This window comes from Chiroxiphia lanceolata, chromosome 6 (assembly GCF_009829145.1).
Source record: "Chiroxiphia lanceolata isolate bChiLan1 chromosome 6, bChiLan1.pri, whole genome shotgun sequence".
Classification (NCBI taxonomy): Eukaryota; Metazoa; Chordata; class Aves; order Passeriformes; family Pipridae; genus Chiroxiphia; species Chiroxiphia lanceolata.
This window is the reverse complement of record NC_045642.1, coordinates 55,512,590-55,535,741: the sequence shown is the minus strand read 5'-3', so window position 1 is coordinate 55,535,741 and position 23,152 is coordinate 55,512,590. Positions and strand designations below refer to the sequence as shown.

The 23,152-nt window shown below is 39.4% G+C and overlaps 1 protein-coding gene across 2 annotated transcripts in view; it reads right to left on the bottom strand.

Moving 5' to 3' along the window:
- Window positions 1–9,612: 9,612 nt before the first annotated feature.
- Window positions 9,613–23,152, bottom strand: part of ASPG (asparaginase) — a 47,226-nt gene continuing 33,686 nt past the window's right edge. For both annotated transcript variants that reach the window (XM_032691261.1, XM_032691262.1), the window contains exons 13-16: window positions 18,160–18,246; window positions 11,829–11,928; window positions 11,452–11,510; window positions 9,613–10,041 (exon numbers count right to left, since the gene is read on the bottom strand). In XM_032691261.1, the coding sequence (XP_032547152.1) occupies window positions 11,457–11,510; window positions 11,829–11,928; window positions 18,160–18,246 (241 nt within the window). In that variant the 3' untranslated portion in view covers window positions 9,613–10,041; window positions 11,452–11,456. The remainder of the gene's footprint in view (window positions 10,042–11,451; window positions 11,511–11,828; window positions 11,929–18,159; window positions 18,247–23,152) is intronic.

The following is a 23,152-nucleotide window of genomic DNA, read 5'->3' as shown; positions in this document are numbered from 1 at the left end:
CACTGGCAACTCTTGCTTGCCTCTGACAAACACAAACCCACACCCACACCCACGGCTCCACAATACCACCCAGCCAAATAATAACCTGACTGTCCATAGTAACTGGGTGCAAAAGTCCAGCCAAACCAGTCAGAACCCATTTCTGCACTGGTGAGATGTATTAAAATCCCCAGAGCTCCCATCGCTGTTCTGGTCCAGGGTCGGACACACATGGTGGGTGGCCCCTAAAGAACTCTGAGCACTAAGTGGGGAAATGCCTGGGGCAGCCAGGGTACTCTGAGGTACCAGAACCTGTATGGGGTTTAGGTAGAATGAATCATATTCTGCTTTGGACTTCTTTTTTAATAAGTGTTGGTGGTTTTACTGATCGAATGGCCAAACGTACCTTTAATTTATTTATATAATTATTTAATAAGTTCTGTTTCTCACCTACACACCCTCAATTATAAAAGTGAGAAACCTAACATCCTGCTGCCTTCCTTTGCTAGGTAGTCTCAGAGAACAGGCTGAAGGCTCTGAAAGGTGGAAGAGTAAAGGTGCCCAGCAGTAAAATGGACAGATAGCACTACACAAGGGATAAGCAATGTATTCTTAATCTGTGAAGGTATGAAAGATGATTGAAGCATTAAAATAATAGAATTGGTTGTGAAATCATATAAGGGGAAGATTTAGGTTTATTAGAAGGATTAGTAATTAGTCCTTTGTTTCTACTGGTGGTCAAACTAAGTATTGTTTATATCGTACTCTTTTGAGCTGCATGTATGTGACTACAGTAGTCCTGTGTTAGAATTTTAAGGGATCACAGTCCAATAAATGGCAAGGAGCAGGTAGGTCTCCCAGTTGTTTGCAGTCAGCACAAACCTAATGAAAAGGACTGTGGCACCCACCAATGGGGCGTCACCGCAGGAGATGCAGTGACTGCACTGACACTCCTGAAACCTGGAGGAGCAGCACACTGTAACATGGAACTTGATGGCTTGAGCACCTTGTATAGCAGGCAGAGTTTTCTTGGAACAGGAAAGCAAATACTAGTCACTTGATAGTGTCAAACAAAGAGGGCAGCGCAAAAGGAGACATAATGCCAGAGGTGACTGTAAGAGACAAAGAGCTGGTCTGGGAGGAAGTGAAGATGAAGGGTAAGCTTGTGGGAGGACATAAAAGGGTGTGCTGTTTGCATGGCAGAATATGGAAGATCATGAATGCTCTGGTAATGAGAGGAAGATTATATTTCAGGGAGGTTCTACTTTGAAAAGATGAAGTTATGAAAAATGCCTGGGAGGTGCTATCATTATTATTGATCAATATCCCCGTGCTTCTTTGGCAAAAGGTCCCAATAATTTCCTGCCAGTACCTTATTCCACAGGTAATGTGGAAGTGCATGGGACAACCCAAAGTACTATTCCTTGAACAACAACATGTTTTATCTGACAGTTCTGGATTTAAATCCAGCACACAAACTAAGCTTGGACATGGATCTTACCATTTCTCTGCTTATCGTTTTTACCTTTGTCACTATTCCCCTACTGATTTGCTATTCTTGCTCATTGATGCTCACCTAAAATTAGACTGGTAGTCTCTTCAACATAGACCTGGAGTCTGATATGTAAAGTACCTTTCATATTCTTGGGCCTGGTAAACAGAACAAAAAAAAAAGAAAAAAAATCTCTGCAAGTGGATTTTCTCCCACCCTGGGAAATCAGCATTCCATATGTTCATAGCAAACACTGATGGGGCAACTTCATGTTTACTTTAGTTGGTTCAAACTGATTTGTCAATATAGCAGCCCACTGCATGTCACATGTGAGCATAATAATAGCTTGATACTAACTTGCTTTGCAGTAATAAACACCCTAAGAGATGGCCTAATGCTTCCTCATAAATAGGAAGCCTTTTGAGCTTATTGCCTAAATAACATCAAGTGATTTGTAGAGAAATGTACAGGGTGGGATGTTTTCCCAACCAAGAACTTCCAGAAAGATCACTGTGGATTTACTATTCAGTAGTTAAATTAATAAAGACATGATAGAAATTAAAATAGGGATAAGAGCTTCTTATGAAGCCAAGAATTCACATTTTATTGGAAAATGCCACCACTGTATGCATAAAATTTAGATCCAAAACTATCAATTTAGCTGGAGAGGGGTTTGTATCTCATGTACCTAAACAGAGAGTTCAATGTCCCTGAGCACTACAGAGGTTACATACCAATTTACTGTGTAATACCACTCTTCACCATTTTCCTTATTCTGACTTAACATCTTGTTCATTCTGGAAGTTAACTGTGTAAATTACATTATACAAATTGGTTTTTTTTTTCCTTTTTGGCAGAAGTTTTCAAGTAAAACTCTGTCTGCATTCAGTAGCACAACAGCGAGCAGTGGCATATAAATAACAATACAGATTTTCCAGTTTCTCCTTCAAATTTTCAATTTAATTGTTAAACACGTCAGTTCTTTTAATAACAGGTCTAGAATAAGGAGATCTCAAGGCTTTGCACACTTGTAGGCTCATTCAGTGGGTACTATTTCCTGTGCATCAGCAGTTGCAAAAAGAAAAAAAAAAGGGTGAGTGCAGAGATGGTGTGTGAGCTGTCACACAGATATGTCCTGGGAGATCTGTCCACCTCTGCATTGAGCTTAATATTAGGGAGAAGCTTCAACTCTGGCCATAAAAAACATTAGGAAAAGCACATTGCAAGCAGTGGGGAGGTACTTCTGCAGCCACGATGTAGATTATACTTTGTCATGAGTTTCCACTGGAAGCTTAGGAGGCCCAGCATTGAGATGGCAGTTGGAAATTTGCACATGAGAAATGGAATCCACCAAGTCCTGTTTTGCAATCAACTCTGCATAAACAGTCTCTGTAGTATTTTCACCAAATTTCAGGAAAGTTTGGTCTCATGGTTACATTTTTATCTCCTCACAACCAAGTCTTCTTTTTTTGTGTGTTGCTTTGTTTTTAATTTGAAATAAAAATACAAATTAAATAGCCAGTGAACACAATTGTGACATGACCAATTTTTAATGCTTCACTTCTCAGGTGTCTGGCTCTATAACAGCTGACTTCCATAAAATATCAGCCATGTTTTGTTCTACCATGAAGTTTCAGGCTAGACCTTGGAAGCTGACACTTGAAATCACTCACTTTTTTTTTTTTAATATTTCATCCAAGCAATTCATGTTTAAGGTTAGCTGCTGTGCACTAAGTCTGCTTTAAAAACTTCATAACTGATTGCAATGCTTAGTTGTGATAGCCATCAAAACCTTGATTTTTCACGTTCACACACCAGCACTCTTTTCAGAGTTGGCCGAATTACGTGTCCTGTGCCATAAACCCACGAGAAAGGAAGTAATTACTCATTATTTGACCATCTATTGAGATTTCCCAAGTATTTGCTGGTTAAAGCTATTGAAGATACAGTCAGACTGAGACTTTGCACTGATGTCACATGGCAGTTTCTAGCAGCATGTCATATTTCCGGTTTTATGTCCTTGAATGTAGAACTTTCCAAACAGGGGTGAATGGTGACATAGTTGTGGGCAGAGAGCTTGGTCAAAGTGTCCCAAGTAAATAAAGTAACTTATTTCACATCACACTCTCGTCAGATAGTAGAGATAACAGGCCTGTCTTCTTTGCCCTGAAGCCCTGGAGTTCTACAGGATTCAACAGAGATCTTTGCTGGATGCCTCAAGTGTGCTGGAATCATGTCATCCCAAACTGACTGTTAAGGGGAATTAGAAATTCATATGCACCACAGAAAGGATTTGATGCACTGAAATCCCAGTTTTACTGAAATCCCAATTTGGGCCCTGGTCACAAAGATCCACAGCAAAACATATCCAGGAAGGAAGCCACACACCCTGGAAGATGCAAGTGTAATCATTCATGCACAGACATCAGCATCAGAGAATCTTCCCAGCACAGCAGCTTCTTGCATATGACAGGACTAATTTACAACTGTCTGTTCTAATTGTGATAACTCCTTATCTCTCAGCAAAAGATTGCCATTAAGATTCCTTTTTCTTCACCCTGAAATTCTTTTCTTTGCTATATGTGACCATTGCTACTGAATTGCCATGATCATCATTCCCCTTCTATGCTAATAATTAATCATTTCATGTTAAGTAATTGGAAATCAAGGTGTAGAAATAACCAGCTGATGTAAACAAACACTACTGTCATCCTCTTGCCCCTTTCTTAGCACCTTTCACTGTGTGGAGTCTCATGTAATTTCACTTGTAAGCTCTTAAAACCGGGATCTGTAACTGGTGAACACCAAGCATGAGAGCCTAATGGGATCTACAACAGTGGCACTAGAAAAGAAACACATTATTTGTGCACATAAACATGTAATAATGAGGCTTATTTGTACTCAGAAGTGCAGCATAGGATACTTAGCAGGCAGTTTTGGCCACGTAATATCTCCTCTGGCCACCATTCTTCTGGTCCCATGTTGAAGCTGAGAAGATGTGAAGGAATACCATGGCTTGAGAGAGGGGTTATTTATTGCTCTGATATTTACTGCTGCTGCAAGGCAGGGAATTATCTCTCAGCCTTTTCCTGTCCCGTTGTGCAACGTGCCACGCATCAGGTCGCGCGATGCTGAAGCCTGGCAGTGCCTGTGTGCAGAGGAGGCTGCAGAGCGAAGCTGCAGGATATTGTTGGTTGGCACCTTCCCATGGATTTGGCTGACGTCTCCCTCTGATGTGCAGCATCCTGGAGTGGGAGGGAGGTGCCGGTGTGAAGCTCAAAACGCCAGTGGGAGTGCAGAAGATATGCACTGGCTGAGCGTGTCCCAACAGGAGAGCCTTGGCGGGGCTGGGTGAGGGGGAGAGGGGCACTGCCCCTGCCCTGCCTGCAGAGCCTGCAAGGAGCACGGGCCCCATTTGTTGTATCCTCCTGGTACATCGGCAGCAGTTGTGGTCAGACAACAACGTAGATTTGGACATCAAGGACCAAATCCTTTGACCGTGAGATTTGTATCAACTCTTCCAAACAGAGCCACATTGAGTAGTGCTGTTTTGTGTGCTCCACACCAGACATTTCATTTTGTTGCCATGATTCGGGACATTTGCCTCAGCTACACTTTTGAGATGTAGGCTTCTGCCTCTTCCCATTCAGCTGATCAGAGGTAAACAAATGTATGTATAATGAAGTTTCTAAAGTAATTTCCAGGTAGACACTTTGCAAAATAATAAATCTGGTAGTACCAGATTTTATTCTGACTCACAGACTATCTAAGATGGCAACATTTGAGTCCCACAGATTCATTTGTATGGCTCAGTAGAGTACTTTACATACCTTATAAGCCTTCTACATTAGTAGCTTTTCTAAAAGAGTCACTAAAATTAAAGTGTTGGTACAACCATGCAATCAAACACCACTGTGTCATAAAACAGTTAAAGAATCATGGGAAGACTAGTCTTACTAGTCTAGAAGATGATTATACTGCTGATAGAGTCCACTTGGAAGAGACACAAACATATCAGCAATGCTTGTGATAACATATGCTGTGCACATTTGATCAGTTCTTTATAAATTTCTTGTTTTCACCCATCATACAATTACTTCAGGTTTATCTCAGTGAATAACAAATTGTATTGCTGGAAACTAAAAGCATTTTGTTTCTTAATTGCTGTAATACGTCCTATGCAGGGATCAGCATAGGTGCCTGGACAAGTGGATTACACCTGTGGCTGCATTTGATCGTGCTCTAGATCCATTTATGCTTTGTGTGTAAGTGGAACTAGGCACACTTTGTTGTCTATGACCAAGGGATACATTTCCCTCCTTGACTCATCTCACTACTTGAACAAGTCTTAAAAATGGAGAAATCTTCCAACTAGATCATAATCTTTTTGGAAGCATACCAGTAGATCACACCATTCAGAAGACTGCAAATAAAGAAACTCTGATTCAAGGAGGGGTTTAGTTCCAGATGAGAGATTTCATTATCACTCACCGCTGAACAGCAAAATCCTTGTATGAGACAACTGAGACATGCTACAGTATAGTAATTCTAAGTTAAGACGTGCAGAACTGGAGTTATTTAGCAATTTAAGAAGAAGGAGCAGATACTGAAGCTTTGCTGAACAGCTGATTTAATTCAGCAAGTACTGATCAGACACAATCAATCTGTCAGGGTGTCAGCCAGCCTTGTCAGATGTTAACAGTTTACCACGACGACATGGAATAAGAGAGTGAGCACATGCTGATTTTTTAAATAATTAAGAATGCCCTTCTATGACAAAAGCTTTATAAGAGATCTCCAAACAGAAACTTAATATTTTCAGCCATCAGTAAAAAAAAGAAAGTGGTTGCATTCAGGAAAGGAAAGCTGTAGCTCAAATCCGACAGGAACTTGGACATGTTAGTTGTGCAAATCTCTGCCTTCTGCAGTGTTAGAGAAGTGCTGACATAGGCCAAGTAGTCCCTATCCCTTGGCAGTATTAGCTGGATCATTAGGAAAAAGAAACAAAGTGGAAGCTGGGTGTTGTCTTTCAAGTGAAGAAAGCTGTAGAATTGATGTAATGTTTGACTTTTAGAGGAGGCATTCATAGTGTCTCCTCCGTGGAGAGGCAGCAGATGTTCCAGCACCAGCATTCATTCCCAGAACATCACTGCAACTTAAAAGATTCAACACTGGAAATAAATCCAATGTTGGTGCAGCAGTTACGAGTCCCACATTACTGATTATGCCTTTACACTGTTCTATAGTCACTGCTGAAATTGCAGGCAACAGGATGGTCCCAGACCCGCTGGAGTCTCTCTGAGGCTCACACAGGTGCAGGCTGTCTCTGGAGCTTGTGCACTTCCCTGGCATGGCATTTCACCTGGGGGTGATTCTGCAGTGCAAGGAAAACTACAGCCCAATCACTTGCATTATTAGACTGAGGCTGGAAGAGAATGGGAGCCACTGCCGTGTCCTAGCAGAAATTAAAATGCCATCTTTATGTTCCAATTAAGTACTGAGACTAAAAAATATCACAAGCCTTTCTGCACCAAAAAAAAAAAATGCAAAAGTAACTTTATCCAGCTTCCACTGTGCTATTCCAATGGGTATTGTGTCTGAAATACCAAGCACAGATCTGCAGATGATCCTCACAGTATGTGCTAGATCTCCTAAACTGTACTTGGATGTAGATAGGGAAGGGTGCATGGACCTTATGGGTGACTGGAGTTAAAGCTGTTCGAGAAGTTGTGAAACGGACCCACAGTTAGTCCTGGCAATGGAATGAGGGTGTTTGCATTAGTATTGGCCCTGTACAGCTCCTTAATCTGCAACCCTTTACTGAGCAGAAGATTGCTGGGTAAAAAGAGGTGTATCAGATCTTTTTAAGAATGATCTGAAGGAGAAAAATTAGGATGTTTAAAAAAATTAAGCTGCCTCTGGAATGTCTAGCATACTTCAACTAATGAAAGACACTCTGCTGCTTGCAGCAACTGAAATAGGTAGAAACAAATAGGAACAATTTTCATCCCTTACTAATATTAAGATTTTACTTTTGAGCAATAACTATGCAAAGCTTAAGGGTTACTACACACAAATAGATTCATCATAAGACTGGGAGTTATCACAGGAAGTATAATCATGATCATTAAATCCACTGCATGAAGCAAAGGGTGTTGTAGATGAACAAGACAAAAACAGGATCTCCAAAGTGTTACTGAAGTTCGTCCCCAACACCGAATCAAGAGCTGAAGTTTGTGGTCTTGGGTGGGTGATTCTTGCCACTTTTTAAATCACAGCACTCTATGCACAGTTTCTCTTGACACTTGTAGACTGTTCACAGTTCTTGAATGAAATTTTGACATATACAAAAGAGATCCAGTTCTCCCACAGATAAACATAAAATTTACCTTCATATGTCTGCCATTAAAACATACTGGTCTATTTATAAGGCAAATCACAAATTTTCCAGAAGATTGCATGAATGTTATCTTAGGCAAGATGATATATTAATAGAATATATGTTTCTGTAAAGCTGTGTCAGAAAGAAGCTAATACTGCTTTAGCCTTACAGTAAACATGACCCAAACAATTTCCTTTTAGCTTTAGGAGCTTTTAAATAAAAGTCTTACTGGATCACATCTGGAAATGTCTTTTGTGTCTTTACCTGGCTTATATGCAGGACCAAAACAATTGGCCATTTTCTTACCTCTCCTGCAGTTTTACTGTTGAGACCTGTCGTTCCAGTAATTCGCAGCAGAATGTCATTTTTTGTTCAAAAGAAAAAGTATGTTTTGTACTTTAGATGGGTATTGTATTTTAGAAATATAAGAAGTTATTGTTTAGAAAGTTTTCTAAACAATCAGATGACCTTTTATTGAAAAGTATGAGGAGAATATTGACACTTCGGTATATGTTGCAGTCAGTCATTTTGGTACAGAAATAAAGAACGGATGCTGTTATAGACAAATGATTGCATCTGAGAGTCATTGAAAAACAGAAAATATTCCAATGCCAAGAAAGTCACTTGCAGAGAATTCCAGCAAGGGTTAGACTTGATAGTTCAGTGCATCAACATTTAGACTGCTGACAAGGCAAGAGCTAAGATAATAGGTCTGAATACCACAGGAAGAAGAGTCTGTGCATGATTTTACTCCTGATGGTAGAAATTTTCACACACATTACTTTGCTACATACATCACCTTTATGTACTTACAGATAAGACACCAGAAAGATAATAAATTTGATGCCTGATTTTGGATGTTAGATCTCATTTACTTTATTCCGTATTCATTTTATTCAATCTAAAGCGTGTTTATTGCAATGTAATATCAACTATTTAATAATGAGACAGCACAGTTGTAATTTTTGTGACTGTAGTGAAGAGGTGTACTACTCTTCATATTAATCAAGCATTTTTATGGTTTGGTTTTGGTTTTAACTGGAGTGTATACAGCATTTTCTTAGACTACATGCACAGTTACCTTGTTTTAGTGGGATCTAACATGCAACATACCTTGGGAATCTTTTAATACTAACAGGCTGAGCAAGTAGTCCATGCAGCTTTTCTCTATGATAAGAATATCTGTGGGAAGATTGAATAGTATAAAGAGGAAAAAGAAAAAACTATCTGCACTTCAAAGATTCTCTGCAGATGAAGCAGATAGAAAATCCCCACAGATTACTGCAGAAGCTGTAGGTGAAATTAAAAGTTGCCATCTCCAGTATATGCATTTGCCTGAAGTATTCTCTATGTTTACATATTCTATGGCAGACACAGCTGTAAAGATATGTATTGCTTTCTTTCTTTAGTTTGAAAGTGTTCAGACTTTAAACTTGGGGTCTGTTAATACTGAGATCACATTTACAGTCCAAAGAATTTTGTGTCCAGCATGTAGCAATCTTGATTATATTCCGGTCAGGATGTGGGAAAGATGCTATTAGAAATAAAACAATCAATTCACTTAGGCAGTCCCACAAACATGCTTTATGGCATCTGCCTCCTACTCATTTCAAGTGAGGTTTTATAGTGACACATTGGTGAAGATTAGTACACAACTGCAGGCAGATGCCCATGACTGATTCAATTGTTTGCACTGACACTCACAATTGCTGTAATTGCAACTGAAGTGATACAAGTCATTGCAAAAAACCAGACCAAGTGAAATCAACATTGTTCCTCAGAGATTTTATTAGTTGTAACCCAGAAATGCACAATCCACTGTTTTTTCTTGGTATGAATTCACCACTGCATTTCCATTTGCTATGCCTGCAATACTGTTAGTGAGCTAACATAAGAATATTCAAAAGGCCTCTTTAAAAACAGAACTTGTACAGGAATGACAATATATTCCAGTGTCACTTGTTTAAAAGAATTTCTTTTCAAAAAAAGTGATTAAAAGATAAAGCAGCAAATAACTTTTAGCAAAACAATGTGATTCTAAATAAAGAACCATTCTAAGCTCTAGCTTGCCTGTATGCCCCAAGCACAGCTACCATTGTTCCTTTCCTCTTTTTCTTCCATTAGGACTTAACACCATGAATGGTTCAAGTTGGTATTTCTGATGATGACTGAACATCTTCTGCAGCCTCTGGAGAAAGAGAAAATGGATGTTTAGAATTAGGCAGTATCCAGAACCTTCCTGAGAACAGATTACCTTGTAGCCTGCCAAGCCAGTTCTCACGCGGTACTGAAGACTTCCTTCAGTCCGCCTACACTGCTAGTGGCTCAGTCCAAAGGAATTATGAGGTGATCCATGAAAGAGTTGAGGATTTAACACGTTCACTCCCTACTTACAAAAGAAAAGTAATTTTTGCAGATCTATTCCACTGAAAATGGAAGTCCCTTTGCAATATAACTCATATTCTGAAGGTATTTTTGGCATCGTCATCCTGAACACTGGAAAACTTGAGACTGTGATTATATCTAATTCCTCTATATCAGCTGAAACCAAAGAAAACATCAGAAATTCAAAGGAAAGCAAAAAAAACTGTGTCCCATGTTCATGTAGCCCAGTACACAGTGAATCAAAACTGCTGTTGTTCCAAGTGCAGTCCCCACTAACATCTCTCAAGGGGGACACAAGATTGGCCAGATAGCCACTCATGCAGCAAAACCTTTAACTATATTTTGTGTTAACTTTAATAAATAAAGGATATCATCTCATCCCAATATTTAAATTTGGACTAGACTTGCCAATATATTGGAGAAGAGATATCTAAATCAAAAATGTATTGCATCAGAAAGGAGCTCTGAGAAATGAAAGGCGAGTGTTTTAAATGCTTCCAGTTATGGCACAGCACTGGAGAAGGTCAAATACCCAAACAAGGTCCCTTAGAGATATTTGTCAGATCTGATGCTCTGAACACAAGGCACACACCAGCCTCACATGGACACGTCCAGGGAAACACACCTTGGATGAGAGCAGCACAAAAGAGATTCCATGCACCGAGTCCATGTCAGGGACAACCAGGCAGCTGCATCCAAGGTCTGAGCAAGAGGGAGACCATGGCACTGCCCTATCCTGCACCCAGAGCTGTGATCTCCTTGCAGCTGTACTGGGGAAGGGAACGCTCCTGCACTGGGGGTACAGCAGAGATCCAGGCCTGGCATCATGTCTGGTAAAAGGCATTTCCTCTCTAGTGCAAGCAAGACAGAGGGGCAATTTATTGCAACAGGCCAAAGGGACAACACATTGTTGCCCTCAGTGGTTTTATTTTGGTATTTTTTGCATTCCCAACCATATTCAGTTCAGAATCAAGTTCAGAACCATGCTGTGGAATGCACAAAAACACCATTCCAAGTTCAGGCAGGAAGAGGAATAAACATTAGCCCCACTCTACAAGGAAGGATTAAAGTACTCAGAGTCCTATCAGAAACCAAGGCAGGGACTGCAGCTGAACCAAGATGTCCCAGGGTGAACTAGACAAAATCCCTCTTCATATGTGTGTATGTTGATCTGTACATTTCAGAACTCCAGTACTTGAGAACTAGATCTTACCTTCTTCAGTGCTTTTGTCTAAGGAAGTCAAGAACCTCCTTCTGTCCTGTAGCCTCTGCCTGTAAGTAGAGACATGAATTAAGTCTTGCCATCCTGTGCACCAGGACATGCAAATACTTACTTGTGGGAAGTAAGAATATGTTACCACAAAATAATTAAAATCCAATTTAAATTTTAATTCCTCTGACATTGATGAGAAAAATTCTGGCTCCAACTATTTATTGCTTCACAAGAGCACCAGATTTGAGTTTGTAACAAATTCTAATCCAGTTTATAATCCACAAAGCAACATTTACTTTTCCTAAATGAATATCATCCAACAGTGCACTTTATCACTCACTCAGCTAGCAAGCCATACGGAGTACAGCACAACTTACTACTTGTAAGGGATTCCTGCCATCATAACCAGTTTGCTCCAGGTCTGCACCAGCTAGGTACCAGGCATACAACCCATCCACATCGCCTGTAGCTGCAAGGCTGGAAAAAGAATAATTAATATTGGTTCTAAATCTTTCCATTTCAGTGAGCTCCTGGGTCCTGTCGATTGGCTCAGCAGGCAAATGCTGAACCAGAACAGGCTCAACATGGCTGCCAGGGTAGAGAGGTAAGGAACACTATTACAACAGTTTTGAATAGCTGAGCAAGCAACACAGCTTGATGAATCAGTTCCTTAAATTAATAGGGCTGTGCTATAAGTACTTACAACAGGCTAGTTTCACACAGTGGGTGTGACTATGACCAAAGGGGAAAAAAAAGTCATGCAGTTTCATATTTCACAACACAATATTTATCTCATGAAATGAGTTGGGGGGAGGGCAACAGCTAAATCAAGATGCAGCTGAGTAAGTGAAAGCACAAGCAGATGGGCCACCAATCCACAGGACTTACTTAAAACCACTAAAAAACCCCCTTCACAAGTTTGCATAACTACGTTTGCTATCAGAAGTTATGACAGCACATTTATGTGATATCATCTGGATAGTAACACAGCTATATGTTTTGAGTTTTACAAGATAATTTGTAAGGTTTAAATGGGCAGCAAGCAAAAAAAAAGACATTTTAAGGATGACCTCTATCTTCCACATGTAACACACAAAAGAAAGGATCAAAATGAATCACATAAAATAAGCAAGTTAAAGTTTTCAGAGGATTGTACACCAGGTTATTTCTTCGCACATCTCCTGGTAGACTAATCCATAATACTTAAGGTTCATTTTTAACTTTCATTTTGGTAAAAGGCCTGTACATATGCAAAAGCATGACAGTCTGTACCAAGCCTGCAAACAGCCTGAACTGATGGGAAGGCTGGGAGGACAACCTCCAGTCTCCTCAGGATACCTGCATCTGTGAGGCTTCAGACCTCACCTCTGCTGTGAGCTTGCAGATTGTTTCAGCAGAACCATGCTGATAATCATCAAGTGAGGTTGAATCTCATTAAGAGAGGGGGAGCCCTCCCCACCCTTATTAAGTTCAGAGTTTGCTGCCTTAAACAGTCCTCGCTGGGGCTGAAAGGCATTGTGCTGGCATCAGGGATGGAGGTGGTGATGGGCTCCTTGAGTATAATAACCAAGCCAGGCAGAGCCGGTGAAGAGTGGAGACAGCTCAAAGATGCAAGGGGCAGACAGTCAGGTCAACTCATGGAAGAAACCATGAAAGCAGGGCTGCAACATTCACTTCTCTGCTAGGTTGAAATCACTTCTCTTGTTGATTAAATCTCTTAAGTACCTGGAAATATGTTTTCAAGGGAGTGGAAGCCTCTAATTGCAGCAGTCTGAGGAGAAAGTCAGAGAGAGGCTTTTGCTGTGTTCCTCTATGCAACCCCCCAGATGACCTACAACTGGGGCCTTTGGGGGACAGGGAAGTGGTAGTGGGGTATTAAGAGGTTTAACAGTGCTTCAGTCTGCCATCATGAAGGAAAGGATCATTAAATAATTAATGAAAACTGCCATCACAAAAAAAAGGGGCCTCAGAAGCAATAAGGAAACAGAAGAAGGCAAAGGAGGTCCAACAGGAAGCTCAGTGGGAGGTCAGTAAGGAAACTGCAGGAAAGACATGAGTATTAATAAAGAAAAAGTGTAAGCATTAGTAAAGCAAAGAAATTGCTTAGCAGCCACTTCTGGAGTACATGAATTATCTTAGTTACAAAAACTAGTCTCTTGCTGTTAACACTGTAAGGTCACAGATTAAGGAACTAACAAAAAACAAACAGCCTAACTAGAGAGTTACAAGCATCACCAACACCGGACAGAAAAGCCCTGTATTTGCCAAACAGAATCTCATCATTCAGTCACATGCAAAGTGGAAACCACTTTGGGCAAAGACCAGCACTTTCAGAAATATTACCAACCTACATACTGAGGGCAATTCAGCTAGCACCAGTGTAAGCAACAAACAAGGACTGCTGCACTTACTTGAAAATTAACTGCCTAATAGCACCCGTTCAGAAAGAGCAATTTAACCCCCACTGCCATAGGTCAAACCTGTGAAGTGGTCTCCTTCCATGACATTAGAGCACTCCAAATACACAGAAGTATCTTCAATTTTGCAGCAGCCATTTACTGATCAAGTGAGAACTGTATTCTATGTGACCCAGAGAACACAAGGTGATGTAGCTTGTGAGAAAATTTAAATACCACTCTAAATAGAAGATACCTACTATTTACCCAATTGATAATCACCACAAAACATTTTCTCCAGTTCCAGATTTCCATAGTCAAGGCATACACATCTGTACTTCCTTTACACACTGTAAATGTACTTCATATACTCAAATATATACAGAGGACTTCTCAATTTACACTATAGGCACCATTCCAACTACAAATGCAACCTCTAAGCAGCCAGTCCATCACTTTTATATCACGAAATGGACTAAAGATAGCTTCAATATACACTTACCAGGATGTTTAAAACCTGCTTTGTGATAAAGAACTACCTAACATATTTTACTAAACTCTGACTGATACTTTTTACAGCAGATAATCCTAGGCATGCTGCCTTATCAATACTCCTGCACTCAGAAAAGAAATTATTATGTATCCATTTCACAATTTCAGTAGGGCTAATGTAGCCATGATGATGACAGAGCTAAGATATCAAGAACAGTGACAGTGCAATTATGCTCTCTGATTCTGTGTCTCACACCCCACCAGCATCAAGATGCAGTTTAACCCGTGCTCTGTTACTGCCAAGGTACCAGGAGTGAAGCTGGTCAGGTCTCAGAGGGTTTATAAGGACAAGAGCCAATGCAGTCCTAGATTTGGGAAGTAATAAATACTGTGAAATGACACCTTGGGGTTCCCTCCTGCCTCCTCAGGTACTAGGATTTCATCTTTCCCAGGGACACAAAGCTGTGCTTTTTCAGCAATGCTACCAATTCTCCTTTTTCAGTGTCTATATAAAGTGATCAGGAAAGACTTCCTTTTTTTCAGGTGTATCATCACCCTGGCAGAAGAGAGAATCTTTTATCTACTTCTTTTTTTTTTTTTTTTTTTTAAGACGAAAATCCTCAAAAAAGAAGTTAAAAGTCCAGTGCAAAGAGCGTCTTGCATCCTGAACTAATTTGTGAGTGCTGCTCTTAGCTAGTGTCTCCACATCTATCTCAGCTGAGACAGACAGACCTCTTTGAAAGACAGCAGGCATGAGGCTCGGTCCTAATTCCTGCCAAGACATATTTATCCTTCCTTCTCCAGCATTAACCCTCAAGTCTATGTCAAATTGAAGAAGTATCTTATTCTGAAAGGTGCTGATTTTGAAAGGCTGCATCCTTGTATATAATATCATTTTATGAAATCTGAGAATATGAAAGAAAAAGCTGGTTTGGCTATATGCCCCTGTTTAATTTTGTAAACTACAGACTTAAACAGAGTATCTCAATTCTATACAAATTTTTTTCCTTTAAAAAACCAAACACAAATCAACTGTTTACCAACTCCAGAACTCCACAAGCTTTCAGAATAAGCCTGAGTGTTCCAATTTATGTCATCATGGTTTGGGTTTGCAGACAGATGACAATACTACTGCAATATGAGAAGATATTCTGACATTTTTAACAGATTACTAACATTGAGATCTCATTTCAAAACAAAGCCATGAACCAGATACCAAATATCAACAAAGTGATTCCAAAGCCAGACTACCACCTCTCACTTAAAAAAAAGACACCAGCAAATGAAACTATGGAAGATTTAATAACTAGATCATGTTGGCTGCACCTATGTACATCTCCACTTCCTACACAAGAGTTCCCACTGATACTGTCCAACTCTCAGTTCTGGCTGGTACTCCTTTTCTTCTCAAACATTGCCAATGCCAAAGGAACACATTTATTTTTATCTCCATAATCTTCCAACTGAACTATTCTATTCTATGATAAAATAATGAGTCTAAACAGAAGAGAGCTGAGGAGACAGTATTAGAACACAAAAATCACTGTTCATGGTCTTTTGTGAAAGTCAGTTTGTTTGAGGATTGCTAAGTAGCAAAGGGGAAAAACATATTTATAATTTCTGCTTCAGACAGAACTGTAAGGAGAAAAAGTTAAGTTAGCTAAGTGCAGGAACCAAGAGCTTATCAGAGAACAAGCAGCTTTTTCCTCCTAAGCCCCAAGAAGTTGAAATCCTGCCTTGGTGACAAATTCAGGTTGGTAAAAATTGCAGCTTAAGGCACGTTACAAGATAGATGAGATGTAGAAAAATAGTTCAAATCAGACAAAGGGAAGATGTTATAAATAGCTTGTTCTTTAACTAGCTTGACCAGGTGAACAAGTTGAGTGCCATGAAGGTGCCAGTGCCTGCAAAGAAAGGTTGTAAAAGGAGGAGGTAAGAAGTAGGAGAAGTGAGCCCAAGCATGCTGGAGAAATGAGCATATCAGTAAGGTCATCTGAGGATACTGTAGAAGAAGTACCAGAGACATTTTGTCAAAAGGACAAACACCAGTACCTCAGATTTAATAACTTTTAGGCATCTAAATAATGCTCTGTGGAAAAAGTCCACTTTGGTGGAAGTGACTGTGCCGGGCCCTCTAAAACAGCAAGAGCAAAGGAAGCACTTAAGCTCTGCAGAAGCAGTGTAGGGAAGAGACACTGTTCACAGGCCGTCTCTAAGCCTGACCGCTGCCTGGCTGTGCTCCTGGTAAAGGCCACATGGTGATGCCTGTCCATGGACACACCTCTGGCCATGGCCACTCCAGCTGCCAATTGGGAGAGAGCCACCAGCCCTGGTTCCTGACCCACACCAATGTGCAAGAGCCTCTTCCCCTCTCATCCCGAGTACAGCACTCTGTGCTGAGTCCTCAGTCAGCCTCTGCACATGTGCACTCCCACTTCCTGTTTGGAAGATTTACATTGTTTTATACTAAAATTACTACCACCAATGCAAGTTCAAAAATATCTGAACTGCTGATTATCAAAATGTCAGCTTTGAACAACAGGAGATTGTGCAATACAGATGCAGGTGTACAATGTTCCCTAAAAAGCTGTAACAAACTGCATCAGAACCACATTTTGTTTAAAACATCCTCTTTCTTTTTTTTTTTCTTTTGGGATATATTACTGACAGGTCAGCTAGCCAAACTGGTTCTGCATATGTGGCACCAGGGCTAAGTAAGGGGCCAATTTATTTGCAGAGGAACGTCATTCCCTGAACCACTCCTCTCGCCTTTTGGCAGATGGAAACTACACAGACCAAGGGTTTAGTTCTGTCCTATCACTTGCAGTGCCCTGGGAAGTGCATATTTTAACTTCCTGGTAAAAGCCCTATTACTCAGTCTCCTCTGAGCATGTTATGACAATGGAAACACTCCAGCTACTGTTACTTAATTTCAGAATTACTCAAAGGATAGAGTCCAGTCTCTACACAGAATGCACATAAGCTTCACTTTGACCTTGTTTTGTAGACATTATACAGCACTGGCTGGTCCCTGCAAATTTCATGGTTTCCTGCCAAGTCCTGATTCAAAGGCCAGTACTTAGGTGTTTTGGTTTTTTTTTTTCAAAAACAGAAAGAAGAAATGAAGTAAAAACTGTATTTTAGGAAATATATGAAAGTTTCTCATGATTTTCAGAGTAATTTGTAATTCAGGACAAGTACTGGAAAAAATTAAATCTAGTATCTATTTGGTTTCATAATATATATCCACATTGTTATATATTAAAAGCAACTTTGACAGAGAATTATATCCTCCTAAAATTAAATATAGTGACACTGAGCAGTTGTTCACAAGTTTTGGGATTAAATCTATCTGTCCATTTGATTTAGTTATTTTTAAGAACATTATTATATACTAGTTAGAATAGAAGCCACTTCCATATAACTGAAAAGTGGATTTTAGGACAATAAAAATGACACACAGTGTGCAGCTTTATTTTTAAATAGAGATGTTATTAAGTCACATCTTGAACAGCTTCTTTCTCACCCTTCCTCAGTAAAACACCTTGGGAAAAAATGGGGTGTATGTGCTTCCAGGTCACTGATCTCCACAATACCGTCTACTTTGGAGGTCTCTTGAGTTACTGGTGCTTTGACATGGAGTTGATTCTTAATTTCATCACTTCACTTGTTTCCTTATTATTTGTCTAGCACCAAAATAGCCACCTCATGTGCCAGGGACCCAAGTGCTTCTCCAAAGTTCTTCATTCTGGAGTCTTTTCTGAAAAACCATCCCCCTCCACCCCAATTTTAGGGCCACCTCACCTTGTATCACATTTACCTGCAGAGTATTGTTCCAATATTCTCCAAGTCCTGGCTTGAAAGGTGTGCTCCCGTTTCCCGTAACAAATTAATCACTTGTATGTGCCTTTATGAGAGGAATAGAAAAAACAGAGAGTGTCTTGACCTGTAGGTTTTTTCCCCTAAATCCAGCATTGTCATATACACAAAGAGTCAGTGAAAGTTCTTATATCAGATTTCCCACAATCACAGAATCAATGAATCTTCTCCAAGATGACAGATGCAGTAAACAGAGCTACCCTCCCTTTTAAAAATTCATTCATATGAATGAATTAACACTCAAAGAAGTGTTAATTTCAGCTCTAAAAAGGAAATGGATGCATACTCTCCTCTTCCAAGAATTCTTAGTATCTTTACCTTAGTGCTAGTTTAATTTAACAGCAGAAATATTAGTGATTGAAATACATGCAAACAGTGAGATTACTTACTACATAGCATTGTTCCTGTATTTTAAAGAATGCAATGGCCATATATATCAGTCTTAAATAAAAGGTGTTTCTTGCAGATAAGCTAGGTTAATGGGGAAGCTAATCAGGATTTTGGGGCTTCAAAATGATGGTAAGTATTCTTATGAACTGCCATCAAAAGCACACCTGTTCCTAATCCTCTCTTCCCAATGCCTTTATTATTTATTTCTACCTGGAGATTTTAGGAGGTCTTCATTGTCCTTTCCTTTGAAATAAAGGGACAAATAGCCAACACCTACACCTTAGTAAGATGCTTGAGAAACTCTATGGGAAAGGCTGCTCTCCAAAAGTACTGTTGTGGGTAGAAAATAACATAACAGATGCAAAAATGTGTAAAAATATGTTTTTCATAAGTAACCTAGTGAAAGGTTTAGAGCTAGGTTTGAAAAGGAGGTGACAGAGTGCTCCTCTGCGAAACAACTGATCTAGTTTATAAATCAAAACACAGGTTTTTTTCTCCAGAAAGAGCATGATGACCCAGTAGATCAGGAAAAGTTTCACAGTTCCTATTTAAGTAAGTTGCTATACTATAATACTTCAAAACAAAGAGGTAGGCTTATCATTTAATAGGAAATATATGAGCTTTTCCAACCCATTAGCTCAAAGCTCATCTGTAGTAATTAAAAATAAAAATAAGCTCACATACACTTTCTGCTTAATTACTTGCATTTTCTTGGTGATAGCCATGGGCCTTTTTATTCCATTAATTTCAACTGGATTAAACTGCTTATCTAATCCCTTTGCCTCCTTTTAAGAAACTCCATCTTCAGTCAGAAGCTACATTACAGTTATCCATATAAAGCCTATGTAAGCTTGTATGTTTCACATAAAATCTTTAATTTATAAAGTAACCAAAGAACTGTACAAATGCTCTAAGAATCATTTTGGTATTCCAAACACAGGTTATTGAACCTAGCAGACCGATTTTTTAAAAATTGTGCTTTGTTTCAACTGACAGCCAAAAAAAAAAAGTATCTTCCTTTGTCTCATAGCAAAGCGTTGCTGGAACAGCAAATGCTTCAAGTTTGTTCAGTTATCTAAAATATTTTCTCAGGTGGGTCCCTTACAACGTGGCTAGTCATCCACAAGCATCTCCTTGAGCCAGCAAATAATGGCATGGTTTCCTATTTTTCAGTCTGTGGTGTAGAACGAATTCTACATGTATGAGTTTTTTAATTCTTAAGCAAAACAGTAATTAGCTGAAATGAAATTTGACCTAAAATAGATTAAAAGTAGAACAGTTCCCTCAAGCTCTCATTGGGTACTGAACTGAACATGGGGAGTGTCTGTTTACTCTCCAACAACTGCCCTGAAGTATTTCTCATTTCCCACCTTATACAAGAAATCGAAGCATGAAACAAGCACTTTTTAAAATCAAAGCTGTGCTATGGGACAGCACTAAAAGATAAAAGGCAGCAAAGCATGTAACGTTGTGTGGTATCCTCCCTCAGTGTGCTTCCCCTGTGAGGTTCTGTATCTCTGAATTCCAGCAAAAAGCCAGGTTTTCTCTTCCTGTTGTAACAATTTACTCCTCATCGGTAGCAAAATTCCCTCCAGAAACCACTTCAAGTCCCACTTAAGCCACACAGCCATTACTACTCTGAGGGGGACTCTATAAATCTTTGGTACAGGCAGATTTGGGAGCATTTATCCTGCTTATTTAATTCAGCAAACTTAAATGAGGAAAAAAAAAAAGTGGCTTGAAATAAAATAAATCTTTAAGTGTTGAAACTAACAGTGTTAACTAACAATAAATGCTTACAATAAAGCATTTCTAAAGAGAAATACAACGTCCCAATGACTGGGAGTCATTCAAAATCATGTTTCTTGGTACAGTGGGAAGAAGAGGAAGTGTTGTGTGCTACTGCTTGTTAAAGAAAGGGTAAGGGAGAGGAAGAATAGGGACAAATAGTAAAGCACAACTTAAAAGTGTTAAATTTAGTACTGTGACTGTGAAGTGCAGATCTGTCCAAGAAAGCAAACAGACCACCTCTCACATTCCCATCACTCAACATGAAAACTATGCAGGAGGTGAGCTGCACTACAGCTTGTTCCTACTTGCACCCAAATGCTATCTACATTCTGAAGGGACTTAAGCCCTAACCAGAGCACCACTTCTGCTGTCTTGTACCTACCACAAGGGCATTATTCATATTTCAAGAGGCTGGCTGTGAATTTTCTGATACTGTTATGTCGTGGGCACATGAGAGGTATTTGTCTTTAGAAATTGTTTCTTTAAGTGCTGCTCTCCTGTGGCATTACAAAAGCCTCACAAGGGTCACAGTTTAGCTGATCTGAAGTTCAGGTCATGTCATGAGCCATGAACTTCTTGGGAACGGTTCAAATGCAATTCCTGTTCTTAGGTGACAGCACAAAACCAAGAGCAGAGGAACTGCTGGACAATGAAAGGTCAAGGTGTAGAGAGAAGGCCAACATCACGACCTGGTACATGGCTGCATGTCCCACTTTAGCCCCACCTGATAAGCACTGTCATCTGTGAGCTGTCCCTGACTCTCCCTTTTCTTAGACTGCCCTGTTACCAAAGCATGGTCAGACACAGGCTATAGAAACAATGCTATTCTGCATATGTTACTTAAGTTAGCCTTTTGATAGTACTATCACTGTTATTCATCCCTCTCTGAAGGAAAAAAACAAATAGAGAAAAGGCGTTTCTAGTGTCTCCTCTCTGCTAGGTTCCATTATTTATAACACTGGGCATAAAAACTCCAATGAATACTAATATCTTAATAGCAAAACACATGATTTAGTGCAGTCTTCAACACTCAGCGCTATGAGCAAAGTCTGAGTTCCAGATAAAGACATCTGAACTCTTCCCAGTTCATGAGGGCTCTGGATTCACAGCAATCAAGGTTCTGCACCGTACGTATCATCTCAGGCCCTCACTTGGCAGACACAAACCGAAGTGAATCGACTTCAAAAGGGATGAATCATCCATGTGAAATTAACACACATGTAAGAGTTTGTAGGATTGGGGCCTTAGGGTGCACACCTTCCACCAACTCTCTTTAAAGAAACGCAGGTGTAATGTATATCCAAACTTGACTGGCTTCATTCTTTTTCATGCTTGCTCCCCTAGCAAGCGGAATGGTTATGGCAGGATCAGCTTAGTTTCACTTGTTCGGTTCTCTACATGGTATCAGTGGGAATTTTATGCACAAACACTGTAAGAAGAGGCTTCAGTGTACTTCTGGAGTCAGCGGTGGTTAGATTTTCACTCTTCACTTAGATTTCCTGAAGTAATGTAAATGTAACCTTGCAAAATCTCAAGTATTTAAATTCATATTTATGTGGGAGGTAATTTTACTGCCTCTAATCTGATGTTCTCACAGCACTATATGAGCAACTCCCCATTTTCAACCTTTTACCACTGCTCTACAAATAAATGGAAGTGCTTTTACTACTCAAAATATACACAATTTTTATTCAAGACATTTTCCTGCTTAGAGAGTTTCTGTTATTAAAAAAAAATTATTCTATTGTTTTGAAAATGAATTATCCCTTGAGGGTGCTGTAAGAAATTAAAGGAATGACACTTATTTTGATATGTCAAGCAACTGGCCTAAATTAACAGTGGTCTGTTTAGCTTCATGCCTAAAGTGAATAAGACTACAAGCAAATTGCAGAGTCACAAATGAAAAAGTGGAAATGAAGTAGTTTATTTCTTATTTAGAAAGAAACAAAGAAAGAGTCACTTAAAGTCAAAAAATTTAAGAGACTGTCATAGACATAGATCAAGTTGCTGGTCTATCAGCTGACAGTGCTATGTTAAGAAGCTTTTAAGAAGACACATAACTCCTGATCATAACAAATCATTAAGTGGAAAAGAGAAATCAGTCATCCTTATATAGGTTTGCATGCTGGTTAAAAGGCAAGCCACTGACAAATGTAACATAAAAGACTCGAAGAAAGCTATTTTAAAGATGAGTGGATACTGTATTGCAGTTAAATGCCAATTAAACAAATATTAATTCTCAGAAAATGGGATTAAGCTGATGCAATATTCAGTAAAATTGAGAAAGTTACAATATTAAACAGTTTAAAGCATTGACTACTCATTAACATCAGTTTTCCCCCTTCCCTCCCTGCCACTTTGTATGCTGCATCAGGATAATCTCTTCACTTTCAACTTACAACTGTTTAATAAATGGAATTTAAATATTTCTGTAGCAGAAATCTTTTTAGTGGGTATCTAATTACACACATATACAGCTGTTTGCTCTTTAGCATGCTCCTTTATATGCTTACCAGTGTGAAATGCAGTGTGAGTACACAGCAGATCATAAATACACATTTATGAGATTAGTTCTAAGTCAACTCTTCCTCTCATTCCAACAATAGAAACAAAAAGAGAAACTGAAAATGGTTATGGTGCAGTTTCCTTTTACAATTCGCTCTACCAAAACGGGTGTGCAGTTTTAAAGAGCTTAAGAGTCATAGTAGGAGTCTAATATAGGAGTGGCAATGCTAAGGAATCCAAACAACAAG